General features: G+C 36.2%; 1 protein-coding gene across 1 annotated transcript; it reads right to left on the bottom strand.

Moving 5' to 3' along the window:
• Window positions 1-14,806: 14,806 nt before the first annotated feature.
• LOC107869158 (heat shock cognate 70 kDa protein 2-like) lies at window positions 14,807-15,922 on the bottom strand. Its single transcript, XM_016715719.2, has 2 exons — window positions 15,909-15,922; window positions 14,807-15,482 (listed from the first exon to the last, which is right to left on the bottom strand). Exons 1-2 carry the CDS (start codon window positions 15,920-15,922, stop codon window positions 14,807-14,809), a joined length of 690 nt encoding a protein of 229 aa, XP_016571205.2.

Raw genomic sequence — 15,922 nt, 5'->3', positions numbered from 1 at the left:
AAAAAATACATCTCTACTTACCATAATTTTTCCAGTATGAGGCTAAAAATTTTTGTAAGCTTTAGAAATTGTACTATAACCAATAAAGACTCCAGGTTCAGCTTTTTTTGTCTAACTTTTCCCTCTTAACTTGCGAAATATGAGAGAAACACAAACAACCGAAGATTTTTAAGATTTTAAAGGATGATTTATAGTTGTGCCATGCATCAAAAGGTGTCTTGCCATCAACTGCTTTGGTAGGCAATCTGTTTAGCAAAAAAATAGCAGTGTTAGCTGCTTCTGCCCATAAATATTTTGGTAGGCCTTTCTCATATAACAAACACCTCGATATCTCCATTATTGTCCTATTCTTTCTTTCACTGACTCCATTCTTTTGTGGAGTATACGGGGCAGTGAGTTGATGCTCAATACCTGTATTTTTGCAAAACTTCTCAAATCGATCAGATGTGTACTCAATACAACTATCTGATCTAAGAATTTGCATCTTGCAACCACTTTGATTTTCTACCAAAGCTTTGAATTTCCAGAATACTTCAGGTACTTTAGATTTGAACCTGAGAAAATAAATCCAACACATTCTTGTCATATCATCAATAAATGCTATAAAATATTTACTTCCATTAAGAGAAGCAGTTTTATGTGGTCCACACAAATCAGTATGGACCAACTGAAGCTTCTCAAATGCTCTCCAGGTTGCCTTGGCAAAAGGCATCCTACTTTTCTTTCCAAATTGACATGTGTTGTAGCTTGTGTGTTTGTCCTCCATGGATGGTAGTCCTAGAACCATATCTTTATTTACCATGAGCAAGAGTTCCTTGTGATGACATGCCCGAGTCTCTTATGCCATACATCTACTGTCATCTCTTGGCTTGGATAGGCAGCCGAATTCCCCTCCATTGGATCAAACGAAAAGATTTTTCCTCTCATCTTAACTTGGCAGATTTCTTGACCCTTTGGATCAAATATCACACACTTCTTGTCCCCAAAATTAATCTTAAAACCATTCTCCAAAAGTTGTCCTATGCTCAAAAAATTTTGATCAAGTTCTGGAACAAAAAGTACATCTAAAATTAACTTTGTACCTGAGCGACTTTCAATAGCTACTGTTCCTTTTCCTTTGGCAGAAACATAATCACCATTACCAATTCTGACTTTAGAGATTGTGGACTTGTATAAAATTTGAAAATCTCCTCATCATGATTTATATGATTTGTACAACCGCTATCAATTAGCCAGGACTCGGTTAAGACGCTGCTTATAAAACATGATGCGACAAAAATTTGATCTTCTTCCTATTAATTAATAACTTGAGCCTCTGTATCTTGTTACTGAGTTTTGTTCTTACAAATGATCACTTCATGCCCAATCTAATTGCAGTTAGTACACTTAGCATCAGGCCTCTTCCAACACTTGAAAGGTGCATGTCCGAGCTTGCCGCAATGCTTACAAGGAGGGTAGTTTCCTTTAAAACCACTTGTTTTGTTTTTATTGATGTGTGTTTCAACTTCTCCAATAGTTGGTTGGTACTTATTATTCTTTTTCTTCTTCTTAGAACGTACATCATCATGATTCTTGGCTGGTAAGGCACATTCGACAGCTTCTCCTTATCTCATAACATGCCATTGCTCTTGCACTTCAAAAGCACTTAAGAGCTCTGCAAGTGTTATCTTGGACAAGTCCTTATTATATTCTATGGTTGTTATGGTAGAATCAAATATTTTAGGTGCCATTACTAGGATATTCTCAACGATCCTTGAATCATTAAAAGTGGAACCCAACAATCTTATGTGATTTGCTAAATTAAGAAGTCTGTCAGAGTACTCTTTTATGGTTTCACTTTTATTGATAGTATTTTTTTTTAAAAGTTCCTTTTAATATTATGTTTACTTTTATTTTAAAAATAAATGGTAGTTCTTATGTTGAGAAGTGTGTCTTGTAAGACTCTTGTAGCTATAAGTGTAGTCTTTTGTAAGATGTTGCCATGTATGATGTATGTATGTATGAATGAAAAGCTACTGAAACCTTATCTTTTCCTTCTCTTAAGATCCAAATTCTAACAGTGGTATCAAGAGCCAATCTTCTTGAGGGATCTGTGAAGGCTTAAAGATAATTTTTTTTAGTTCTTCTAAGCCGAGAGAGCTAAACCAGAGTAACAATGGCATCCAACAACTTCTTGGGTGCAAGATCTCCTATGTTTACAGGAGAAAATTATCACATATGGGTGCAAGATCTTAGTCTATGGGAAGTAATTGAAAGTGAAAATGATCCCCCTCCACTGCGACCAAATCCAACTGTTGCACAAATAAAGAATTATGAAGATGCAAAGTCTAAGAAAACAAAGGTCTGTCTTCATTCAGCACTTTCAGATGTGATTTTCACAAAAATAATGGCATGTGAAACACCTAAAGAAGTATGGGAGAAGCTAAAAGAGGAGTTCGACTGAAATGACAGAGTGAAAACTATCACTCTTAACTCTCAAAAGAGAATTTGAGATTTTAAGGATGAAAGAAGGAGATACCGTAAAAGAGTACTCTGCCAAACTTCTGGAAATAGTAAACAAGATAAGATTATTTGGTGAAACTTTTCCAGATTCAAAGGTGGTGGAGAAGATGATGATAATCTTACTAGCAAGGTTCGAGTTTAAGATTTCAGCAATAGAGGAATCTTGTGATTTGAAGACTTTATCCATCGCAGAGCTGATTAGCAAGTTGCAAGCCCAAGAACAAAGAACATGTATAAGAGATGAAGAATTTGAAAAAGTGGCATTTCAAGCAAAGCACAAAGGCAAGCAACCTGTGAAGAACAATAGGAGGATGGAAGGAGATAAAGTAGCAATGAGAAAGCCATGGATGGAATCTTTACAAAAAGGAAGGTTTCCACATTGTGTCCATCGTAAAAGAACCAACCATCAAGAAAAAGATTGCTGGTTCAAAGGAAAGCCATCAATTCAGTGCAGATTTTGTAGAAAAATGGGTCATATTAAGAAGAATTGCAGGGCCAAGCGAATAAACCACAACAATATGTTCAGCAGACAAATTTCATCGAAGAGTCAGAAAAGAAAGATAGCTTGTTTATTGCTACCCATGAAGAAAGCACAACCAAACAATCCAAATAGTTCCTAAACAATGGATGCACAAGTCACATGTCATATGATAAGCTCATGTTTCACACACTTGATAAGTCACTTAAAGCTAAAGTTAGGGTGGAAAATGGTGCAACATTAGAAGCACATGGAAAGGGTTCAGTTTCCTTTCAAATTAATCAAGGTACAATGCTTATACATGATGTGTTGTATGTTCCTTCTTTAGCATGTAACCTGTTGAGTGTTGGCCAATTGATGTTTAAAGGCTACTCCTAACTTTTTAAGGGAAAGAATTGTTTGATTTTTAATACTAATGATACTTTGATTGACAAAGTAGAAATGGTGGATAGGATCTTTCCGTAGATGAAAAGTTTGATAGTGCCATTTTTGTAAGATTGGACAATTCATGGTTATGGCACAGAAGATATGGGCATTTTAACTATGCCATTTTTAGGTCTATGTATGAGAGGGGCTTGACTAAGAATTTACCTAAGATCTCACTATCTAAAGAAGTTTGTGGGTCATGTCAAATGGGTAAGGTTTACAGGAAAGCATTTCCTAAAAGTTCTACCTGAAGGGAAATTGAAAAACTTGAACTTGTTCACATTGATGTATGTGGACCTATAAAGACATCATCTTTGGGTCAAAATAAGTATTTTGTGTTGTTTATTTATAACTTAACAAGGATGACTTGGGTGTATTTTTTGAGTAACAAGTCTCAAGTATTTTTAGTTTTCAAGAAGTTTAAAGCTTTCGCTGAAAGACAGAGTGGATGTAAGCTAAAGGTTTTGAGGTCAGACAATGGAGGTGAATATACTTCAAATGATTTCAATAAGTATTGTGAAGATGCGATGATTGATCACAAGCTGACAATAAGTTATTCATCAAAATAGAATGGAGTCTCAGAGAAGAAGAATGGGACGGTAGTTGAAATGGCTAGATGTTTGATGCTTGAAAAGAAACTATCGCAAAGTTTTTGGGTAGAAGTTGTTTCTACTTCGGTTTATTTGTTGAATAGGATGCCAACCAAAGTTGTGGATGGTAAAATACCTATTGAGGAATAGAGTAGAAATAGACCATCTACCAAGTACTTAAAAATTGTTGGTTCAATATGCTATTCTCATGTTCCTTTAGTCTGAAGAAGAAAGCTTGAACCAAAAGGTGAATTGGGGATCTTTATTGGTTATTCATCACAAGCTAAAGGTTATAGAGTTTTCAACTTGCAAACAAAAGGTATTTCCATTAGAAGAGATGTAGTAGTGGATGAGAATGCTTATTAGAACTGGGATAAGGAGCAAGTTGAGAAAGAAGCTGAAGAATCAGATGGTGAATCTTTACTTGATTCGCCAATTTTGAAGACAAAGTCCCTTTCTGAGATATGTGAAAGATGCAATGTTGCAATCTTGGAACCCAATACCTATCAAGAAGCATCAAAACATGAAGTTTAGGTTGAATCCATGAAGGAGGAGATTGGTATGATAGAGAAGAATGACACTTGGAAGTTGGTTGATAAACCCAAAGACAAAAATGCAATAGGGGTGAAATGGGTTTATAAAACCAAACTTAATCCAGATGGTTCAGTTAATAAATACAAAGCAAGGCTTGTTGTGAAAGTTATGCACAAGTTGCAGGTCTGGATTATGGAGACATATTTGTATTTGTTGCAAGACATGACATGATACGACTTCTATTTTCTTTGGCAGCTCAATCAAATTGGAAGTTGTACCATTTGGATGTGAAGTTGGCATTCTTAAATGGACCATTGCAGGAATAAATTTATGTCAACCAACCGGAAGGCTTTCAAGTTGCAGGAATGAAGTATAAAGTTTACAGACTATATAAGGCATTGTATGGATTAAAATAGGCTCCTTGAGCATGGTACAGTAAGCTTCATGATCATCTCGTTCATTGTGGTTTCAGCAGAAGTGAAAATTAAGACACTTTGTATGTGAAGAAGGCTAAAGGTGGAGATGTGCTTGTGGTATCACTCTATGTTGATGATCTTTCGAGAACCGAAAGAAATGAAGCTATGGTGAATCAATTCAAGCAAGAAATGGAGACCAAGTTTGAGATGTCAGAGTTGGGTGAAATGAATTGCTTTCTAGGAATGGAGATTCATCAAGCTACAGATGGAATCTTCATTTCCCAGAGAAAATATGCATGGGATGTTCTTAAAAAATTCAAGATGGAGAAGTGTAAGCCTGTATCGACTCCACTAGTTCACAATGAAAAGATCTCAAAGTCTGAAAGAGGTGATAGGGCTGATCTAACAGTTTACAGAAGTCTAATTGGTAGTTTGCTATATTTCACAGCAACAAGACCTAATCTCATGTTTGTGGCAAGTTTTTTGTCAAGGTTTATGCATTCTCCAAGTCAAGTTCATCTTCGTATTGCTAAACTAACATTGAGGTATATCAAGGGAACTGTTGATTATGATGTTTGGTTTAAAAGGGAAGAGCAAAGGCAATTGATGGGTTATGCAGCTAGTGATTGGGCAAGAAGTGTTGATGATATGAAAAGCACTTCTGGATATGCTTTTACACTTCGTTCAGGCATGTTCTCATGGAATTCAAAGAAGCAAGATGTGGTAGCTCAATCATCTGTAGAAGCAGAATATATCGCTACTGTTGGTGCATCTAATCTGGCTCTATGGTTGCAAAAAATTCTACGTGATCTAGAGCAAAATCAAATTGAAGCTACTGTCATTAAGGTTGACAACAAGTCAGTAATTTCTACGTCCGAAAATCCAGTGCAACATGGTCGTAGCAAGAATATAAATGTGAAGTTTCACACAATCAGGCAAGCAGAGAAGGATGGCGACATTAATCTTATTCATTGCAGCTCCGATCAACAGATTGTAGACATTTTGACTAAGGATCTTCCTAAGGGGAAATTTGAAGTTCTAAGGGCTTATACTGGGAGTATCCAAGAAAAATATCAAGGAGGAGTGTTAGAATATGATACTTTTCTTGATAGTCTTTTGTTTAAAAGTTCCAATTAATATTATGTTTAGTTTTATTTTAAAAATAAATGGTAGTCCTTATTTTGAGAAGTGTGTCTCGTAAGACTCTTGTAGCTATAAGTTTAGTCTTTTGTAAGATGTTGCCATGTATGATGTATGTGTGTATAAATGAAAAGCTACTGCTGAAACCTTCTCTTTTCCTTCTCTTAAGCTCCAAATTCTAACAATGGTCTTATACATTTGTAACCATCCAAAAACAAATCCAATACAAAGCATATTCAAGTAGTGTCTTCCAAATCCAAGTTCTCCTTTCAATATATTACTTCACCTTTATAACTTCCTCTTCTTAGTTGAATCTTCCGATCTTAGTTAACGAACTTGGGATAGAAGAAGGTCTCCCCATTTAAATATCCTCTATAGTATTGGTTTTCCTTATACCACAAATCTGAAAAATGTAATGTCTTTTTCAGTATTAATTTGGTTTCGTAATCATAAATATGCAAGGAAATGCTTGCGTTAAAGCAGGTACTAACTTTTTTATACAATTCTGCAGTGTCTTGTTGAATGAGATTGTTACGATCCGAGCTCAGGCCCTGGCCGAGATGGGTATCCCAGACCAATGAAGGCCCGAGAAAACTCTCTAGCATACCATAATAAGTATTGTCATAATAAAAGAGGAATTTGGCCCATAATATAAAAAGTTCAACTAAAACAATAATCCAAAAATCAAGTCTTGTAATATGACATGAAAACATTTATCCAACTCTGTCTACGAAGCCTCTAACTTTAAGAATAAAACTCTTAGGTCGGTACATCACCCCGACTATACCATAAATCAAAAGGACTAAAATATGGGTGAAAACACCAAACGTCTTCCAAAGGATGAAAGGCTCACCACTTATTACAAGTTGTCTCAAGAGAGAATGCGAGGGGAAAATGCCTCCAAACCTATGGTCAGTACGACGAGTACAGGCATGCAACCCAGGAAAAAGGAATAAATATTCTTTTATAAAACAAGTCATATAATACATGTTTCATCATTCATAATAGCAAAGTATGAGGCAGGGGAAGTAGAAAATAAAGAAATGATCATTAAAAACTTAGTTATGAACTATGTAGTTTTTCACCGACATTACGCAACCCATGGGCTATGTGGGTTCTGAACAAGTCTTTAGATTGGATATTATTGACTAAATCAATAGTTGACAGTAGTCCTTTCTTTATACTCTGGACAAGAATTGAGTCCAGAGCTTCACTGAAAAAACACCTCCCTTCAACTAAATAATTTTCTTTTTACCAACTTTTATGCACTTTATAATTTCTTATACACAATACAAAGTAAGACCACAAATATTTATAGGTGATGAATTCTTTCTTGTAACAAACAGAAAGATTGTGGGGATAGCAAAGTGGGTAGATCAATAGTCCAGAGGTTACAAGAGTTACAAGACATAAAGAGGTAGGATAATGGAAAGAAAAAGTTAGAAGTTACAAGATTATTAAAAACTAATGGACACTTCATTCTACAACAATTAATGAGAGTAAAGAGGCATAAAATGACACCATGTTCTTGGAGTAATGTAGTAGCCATCAACGCACTTTGGCAAATTCAATATGAAGCAAATTGAATTTGAAAATAATATTAAAATGTTTATATAACCCAACAGATTCCAATTAGTTACCTTAGTAGGTGCTTTTACCCTCAAAGGGTAACTTTTCAAAATGAATTTGAATTATTCGGATTCAAAGTAGGACTTCTCGATGTGAATGAGAATTAATCGGCCCGAAAATAACCAAAAAATTCGTGTAGCAAATGATATGTATGCATCAGGCATGGTAGTAATCAAAGATTCCAATAGAAAGTAAAAAATGATCACTTAAGCAAGGTGTTTAAAAATAATTATAACATCATAAAGCATAAGTTCAGAACATCCTGTGATTTTTACTCCCTCGAGCAAGGAGGTTTTCACGTAAACATCCCGTGTTCTTTAAGTTTGTTCCTTACTTTTGTCTTTTAACTGTAGAACCAAGTGAGGAACGTGGTTCTTATTACTGTGGTGAACTCGTACAAGCCTTTCAATAAAAAACAGATATTATTAGTTCAAAAAAACAGTCCAATTTGATGAGTAATGCAGGTTCAGACACTTGCATCAACAAACTCCTCTACAGGTATTTTATTTAAGTCCTCACGAACTCCAACATCCTAAAGATACCTGTAAACGCAATAAGACATTCCCGCGAAAAGAACCGGAAACCCAGCAAAAGTAATGCCAATTGGCAGCGCTCCTGAACCTCCGAAGACGCTGCGCTGAGTAAGATGTAACCGGCCCAAGAGGAGTGGAGTGTTGAAACCACTGGCGCTTTAGCTACTATAGAGAGTTCTTCTACCTGACACTATCCCCATGACCACCAGTTCCAAAGTGCAGATTATAACCTATCTTGCAGTAGATCGCGAAGTCCTCATAGTTGTTCTTGGAAAGCTTGTAATTTCCAAAACTATTTTTCGCAAGAAGAGTTTCAGCACGGTGGATGACATCCTCGGAGGAATCAGTATTGGCAAGAGTGCAGGTTCCTCGCACTTAAGCATAAAATATGCCTTTTGAGACACCATTCTTATAGCGGTATAGTTTACCACCAGAGAGGAAGAATTCAAGGAATGTAGAGATGACCCCAACCTTCCTAGGATGATTATATAAGCATGAGGTGCACAAAATTGTACAAGGCATTTTCAAAGGTTCAAACTTCAGAATTGGCAAGTGTTTGGAGCATTTTAAAGCCTTGTCAAGTGGAAGGATGAGAGGGGAACCATTACACTCGAGAGGCGCCTCACTTGAAGGACAAAATGGACTTTGCACACTATGATTTGAAACTCAAGAGGCACCCTATTTTATGGATATTGTTGTCTTTTAAGACTCCCTTTTTACACTCCAAAGGAGCACCCTTCATTAAGGGTATTTTTGTCCTTGTTTGTAATAAGTATAAATAGGCACCTTAGCTCTTATTTTTCCTAAGTTTTGACATAATGAATTGAGTGAATTTTTAGACTGTAATATTAGTGTTATCTTGTAGTATTCTCCTTCTCCTTAAGAGAGAGAAACTGAATTAGGGTTAGCACAATTGATGGATTTCACTTGTGTTGACAAATTGGCAAGAAAGGTGGGTTTTGAGGAGTGTGAATTCCCTTGGTCCACCTAAGAGGAAGATTTGAGCTTCTATTGGTGAGGTTTTATTGATGGTTTGGTACACCTATTTTGTTAATCACTTGGTAGAAGTAAGGGTCTTTCTATCTATCTTTACGTTTATTCAATCTTCTTCTTCATCCCCTTTCTTTTGTGTTGTTTTTGCTTGCTGATGTTTGCATCTTGGGTGTCCATTTCATGAATTCCTAGTATTCTCTTTTATCATTTTGTATCAGAGCCATGTATTAGAGTTTTTCCCACAACTCTAAGTCTTGGATCTAAGAAAATCTTCACAAAAAAAGAGTCTAGAGTCAAAAAATCCACAAAAAGAGTCAAAAATCTGAAAAACTCAAAACAAAATTGTGTGTTGTCTTGTTGTTTGGTAGTAGATCCGAATTTCACAACTTACATATACTAATTTTTAGTTTGTTTTGATAGTTTCTAGTGTTAGATTCTTGTTCTCTAGCACTTAAAGGGTTTAGATCTAAGTTTAGAACAAGATTTGGTTGTTTTTGAGCTAGATCCACCATTGTTGTGGCTTGTTTGAAGCTTTTGAGGAGGGGTCTCATTTTTTATCAAATTGTGTGTGGTTTTTTGTGGATGGTTTTTGTGTTGGTTCTGCTTGGTTTGGCAAACGGAACCTAGATCTAAAAGAAAAATTGAAGTTAGGGTTCATTTGCCTAGTGGTCAAACCTTGGTCAACTCTTGAATATTCATCTTGTTCATCCACCATCTTCAAATCTTGTTGAAGAAGAATATTCAAGTAGCTTGTTTGATCCAAAAAGGAAGAATAAAGAGAGTGTACTAAGTGTTTGTACAAGAATATTCTCTAGCATATTCTAAGTCTTCCAAAAAGGAAGAGGGGACAAGGGGACAAACTAGTACAATTGAAAGTACACTTGAGGGGACCAATCCATTTTGAATTCATTTGAAGCTCCAAAAAAGGCTTCAAACCTTCATTGCCCCCCCTAAAACCGAAATTCGTCTTCCCTAAAGGAGTGTTTGGCCGAAACAAGAGATTTGGAATTGAAAATTTTGAAAAGTGACGTCCAACCATAAGCTGCCACGTCATCACTTTATGAACAACCAAATTGAGTTCTATATTAGATTTCAAAGTTTCTATTTGTTGTTTCTAGTTGCTTTTGTGTTGATTCTATCACTAATTAGTAAACTAGTAAGTACCTACTAGGTTGATAATTAGTCTTGAGTCCATTTTGTTCGTGTCTTCGCTTTTTGTGTGCTTTTATTGTTTTAAGTTATAGTAGTTTGTTGGTTCAAGTCCGTGCATCATTTTATTTGAGTCTTATCAAACAAAAATTGATTCCAGACCAAGGTATATTCACCACTCAATTCACTTACCAAGTATTCAACACTTGTGAGACCAAGTGTGAGGTGAGATCCGAGTATGAGTGTGTGAGGTTATTTGAACTAACTTATTTGTTCGTTTTGTACGTTTTTGCCTTTGCTATTTTTTTTGCTCTTTTTAGGTACCTTGACAATGGAAGGAACAACATCATCCACTCCAGATAGTTATAGTATTTATACTACCTCGGATCCTTTTGAAAATTTCCATCGGCACCTTGAAAGTTGATGATTGAAGCATACCATCTAAGCCGAATCACCAATAACCAAGATACTAGCATTTTGCCTAGTATCAATTCTCCTTGTGTGTAGGTTCAAGATAATATACTTCCACCGGAGGATTCAAGGAGAATTCCTCAAGAACACATGGTTGTTGATCAAATGGAGCTCTTGGCTAAGAATTCCAACTTTGGGAAAAATGACAAAGAGGTGATGCAAGGAAGAATTCTTGACAAACTACCTTGTAATGAGATCTTCCCAAAGGAACAAATGGGTTGCCATGATCCAAACCTAGGTGAAGGCGATACCTCATGTGAGCTAAAAGGTAACAATGCTATCTCCTACACTCTTATAAACTTAGAATGTCGTGATGTGGATAGTAGTAGCCAAATGGATGTAGTTGATGGCTTTCTTGGAGGAGAATAACATAAGTCTTCCCTTTGTGATACTCTTGGTATTGTTAGATTGCATGAAGACCAAATTCTTGATGTAAGTTTGCAAGCACTAGTTGATCCTAAAGATGACAAAATTGATTCTTTTCATAAGAATGATTTGTGTCCATCTAGTGCTAGCACTCATGACTTGAATAAGGTTTCATTACTAAGTGACAAGATTATTCACACACTAGTTGACCCTTGTAAAAATTGAGGTGAGTCTACGTTGGTATGTGAGTTTCCAACAACTAGTGAGGATGTGAATGATGATCAATTTACTCATGAATGTAGCCCACTACTTGAGTTTATGTATGATGTGCTTGATGAGCCTCAAGTTAGTCTTAATGTATATAATTTTGATCTTGATAATGAATATGGTCCCTTGAACTTCTTATGTGGTGAGAACCTTGCTATTAATTGTGTTCTTGGTGATCATGTGTATGGAGAGATTGCGGATGATGAGGTGTATGTTGTTAAGGGAAACCTACTAAGCCGTAGGTCCTTATCCTTGTGTTCTAGTCTTTCCTTAAGAACAAATGCTTTGGGTAAGTGTGATACCCTAGTAGATGGAATGAGTAGCTTCGGTTTAGTCCCTTGGCCACTTCACCCATTTGATCCCGGTGTACTAGTGGGGAGGAAAAGGGATTGTTTCGGCTTGTGCTTATTTTTCTTTGATGTTTGTATTATACCTATCCTTTGTAATGCTCATACTAGATGTTTCATGGTTAGAACAAAGGATAACTGGTTGTATTTTAAAAGTGTACCCCCTCGGTATGATGTCTTCAAACTTGATTCCTTTCTATACTGCCTCTTTAGCTATGATGATAAGCATGTTAATTCTGAATTTGTATTGTGTAGAGGTAGGAAGTTTGGTGGCTGGTTTCCTTGTTTGAATGATAGTGATGTGTGGGTGAGGTGGACCTTAGTATCAATAGTGGAACCATATTTGATGAGGTCCTTTGTAGAGGTAATGAAACAAATGTATCTTATGGTTCCTAAGCCAAAGGTAGTCTTACCTTTTGCGTATAGTAAAGCCGTTAAGACCATTGTAGTTTCCTTATCTCTTGATATTTTCCAAAACCACCTCCTTTATGCCATTCATGCTAAGCTTCTCATTTCACACACAAAGGACCCGTGGTTGTATTTCAAATGTGAACAACCTTGGAGTGTTGAAATATGTGATGATTTTGGGTTGCACTTTCCTATCTTTGATGCATATCTTAGTCATGTCCTTTGTGTTGCTTATAGTAAGTGTTTCATGATTATTACAAAGGATTGTTGGCTATATTCTAAGAGTGTGCCCCCTTGGTGTGTTCATATAATTTGGCACTAATGCTAACCTTCCTACCAAGAGGATTGTGTGCTTGTTTTTCTTCTCTCTTTGATTTTGTAGGATCTGAATTTGAGGACAAATTCCTTCAAGATGGAGAGGATGATACAAGCATGAGGTGCACAAAATTGTACAAGGCATTGTCAAAGGTTCAAACTTCAGAATTGGCAAGTGTTTGGAGCATTTTAAAGCCTTGTCAAGTGGAAGGAGGAGAAGGGAACCATTACACTCTAGAGGCACCTCACTTGAAGGACAAAATGGACTTTGCACACTATGATTTGAAACTCAAGAGGCTCCCCATTTTAGGGCTATTTTTGTATTTTAAGACTCCCTTTTTATACTCCAAAGGAGCACCCTTCAGTAAAGGTATTTTTGTCCTTATTTGTAATAAGTATAAATAGGCACCTTAGCTCTTATTTTTCCTAAGTTTTGACATAATGAATTGAGTGAATTTTCAGATTTTAATATTAGTGTTAGCTTGTAGTATTCTCCTTCTCCTTAAGAGAGAGAAACGGAATTAGGGTTAGCACAATTGATGGATTTCACTTGTGTTGACAAATTGGCAAGAAAGGTGGGTTTTGAGGAGTGTGAATTACCTTGATCCACCTAAGAGGAAGGTTTGATCTTCTATAGGTGCACCTCATTCTTGTATCAGAAAATCACCATATTTTGGACATTGAGATTCATAGCAACGAGAGGTAGATAAGATGAAAATGATACCATCGAGGGATGTTCCTGTTTCTACCTCCTGACCAGCTATCGGGTTGAAATGGATCACTATGTCATGACTAACATATATACCTGTGAAAAAGGATAAATCAGTTAGTTCATGGAACCTGCAATGCATGCCACATTTGTTTTTCTACCAGATTGATAGAAAGGGTATACACTTCTATTTTTTGTTGCTCATCAACATACAATGTATAGTTAGAAAAACTTGATGAAGATACAAGAACCGGAAGTTCTAGAGATATAACATGTAATATAATGCAAAAAAGAATAAGAGAGTGGTCATGTTACTATTCGGATATTCCTATCAATATAAAAGGGAAGCCGGGTGCACTAGCGTCTATTGTACGCAACTCAGGACCTTCTAGTAATATGGCAACGACTTTACCAGTTATTCCTATCTTTTATTAGTATAATCTTGAGAAACCTGATAGATCTTTGTGTGATCATGCTTAATTCTCATTCTCTTATCCCTTCATGACCCCCCGAGTTGCAACACTACATGATCTCTTTGTATAACTATCTCAATAAAACATGAATCTTGCTTTTCTCTCGTAATATACCTAATAATACATGGGGTCTTTCTCTTCTCTCAGTTGATTGGGTACGTGAACTTTTGCTTTATTGGTGAGAGTTTGATTCCCCGCCTTGTAATTTCTTTTCCCATTTCTCCTTCCCTGACCCTAATTCTTCTTCATTTCTTTAAAAAATAAATAATTGTTTCATACTATATCTCAACATGGCCAAACTAGCTTCAACAAGTTGATATAAGACCTTCTATCACTCTCCAAATGATCGACTAAGAGAGACAAAGGGACTATTTCAACTTGACAAGTGGCAGGTTTTGTCAATGAGAAAGAGAGATCAAAAGTGTAATTTCTTTGTTAACTTATTTTTTTGTCTTTGGAAAGGAATTTGTATATGCTGCTTCCTTTCCTAGATTGCTTGACAATCTCTTTTATAGACTAGAGGCAAGGTTCCATGCGCCCCTCTAGTCATTTCAAGTTTGTTGCTTATCTATATCACATGGTAGGAGTCAAGCCAAACCTTCGACATAGTAGGCTCACAACCTTATAGTGATAGCTTAATTGAAAAAACAACAACGAAGTGAGAGATCTAGAAATATGCACTATGATGGGCGTAGATATAGCCAAATCGCCATGTGTAAATGTGTTCTCCGATATGGAGCTCCCCTTCCTTGATCTTGTTGAAAACTTGCTTCCTTAGCCTTCTCCTCCATCCTTTTTTCTCCTCCTAAGACAAGTAAATAGGAATAAAGAAGCAGCAGATACAACAAGAAGATTAATGGACATACATAGCCACTAATTAAAGATTTTTCCACTAGTATTTGACATATCAAACAACTTCAGATATACGATGTTTGAAGTCATTTCGTAAAATCTCAACCTTTTTTATAAAGCAAAATCTGAAATTATAATTCCGAAAAAATGATAGTATTCTCGATAAAAAGTAACTGACAAAACCCAAAACATAAGGAACAAAAATAGCTTAGTCTACCTTTTCAATCTTAGGACCAGTGCCACTGCCGCTGCAAGGAGCAGGACCATCATCGTCTATGTTCGCACTGATGTCACTGCCAATACCTTGGTATATATTTGAAATAATCGGATTGCAGATGTTCTCCAACTCTTTCGTCTTGTCCTCAAGTTCATTAGACTCAGCAAGCTGGTTGGCATCAAGCCACTGGATGACCTGCTTAATGGCATCCTCAATCTTTTTCTTGTCAGCTTTAGGAAGTTTGGATGCGATCCTCTCATCCTTTATGGTGTTCCTCATATTGTACGCACAGTTCTCCAAAGCATTCTTTGCATCGACCTTCTTCTTGTGCGCTTCGTCCTCAGATTTGTATTTTTTTGCTTCTTGAACTATCTTATCAATCTTTTCCTTGGAGATTCTGCCTTTGTCATTAATGATCGTGATCTTGTTCTTTTGTCTAGTAGTCTTGTCCTCAGTAGAAACATTCAATATGCCATCAACATCAATTGGAAAGCACACTGTGATATGAGGAATACCCCGGGGAGCAGGACAAATACCAGTGAGCTCAAATTTACCGAGCAAGTTGTTTTCCCTGGTCCTAGTTCTCTCACCTTCATAGACCTTAGTCATTATACCTGGCTGGTTGTTTTTACTACATACACGACTATTGTTCCATTGGTGTGTAATACTGATAGGAGTAGTTAGTTAGTTACCCGATAACTGAGTTAGTTGTAGAAGTTTTTAAAGGTTGTTAGAGGTTGTTAGATAATGATTAGTTAGTTACAATGAGATGTCAATGAGCTGGATACATGATTTAATTCTTAGCTCATTCTTAGCTCAAGTCTATAAATAGACTTATAATTGTAAAGTTTCAATAGAGAATAATAAAAATTCAGCTTCAGTCTATGTTCTTCTTCTTCTTGATTGCAAGCTATCGGGATGCAATGCTTCTATTTCACATGTTATCAGAGACACGACCTCAACACTAAGTGTGTTTTCAATCTTATTTCACTGAGTTCTCTATGCAATTTGAGATCTCTATTTCAGTAAATTTTTTATCTCTGTTTTTCAGTTTCTTCTTTTTCTTCGCGATTTAGATCTACATTACAGTTACATCCTATCAATCAT

Source organism: Capsicum annuum, chromosome 4 (genome assembly GCF_002878395.1).
Source record: "Capsicum annuum cultivar UCD-10X-F1 chromosome 4, UCD10Xv1.1, whole genome shotgun sequence".
Taxonomy (NCBI): domain Eukaryota; kingdom Viridiplantae; phylum Streptophyta; class Magnoliopsida; order Solanales; family Solanaceae; genus Capsicum; species Capsicum annuum.
The sequence above is the reverse complement of the archived record's forward strand: the minus strand, read 5'-3'. Positions and strand labels throughout refer to the sequence as shown.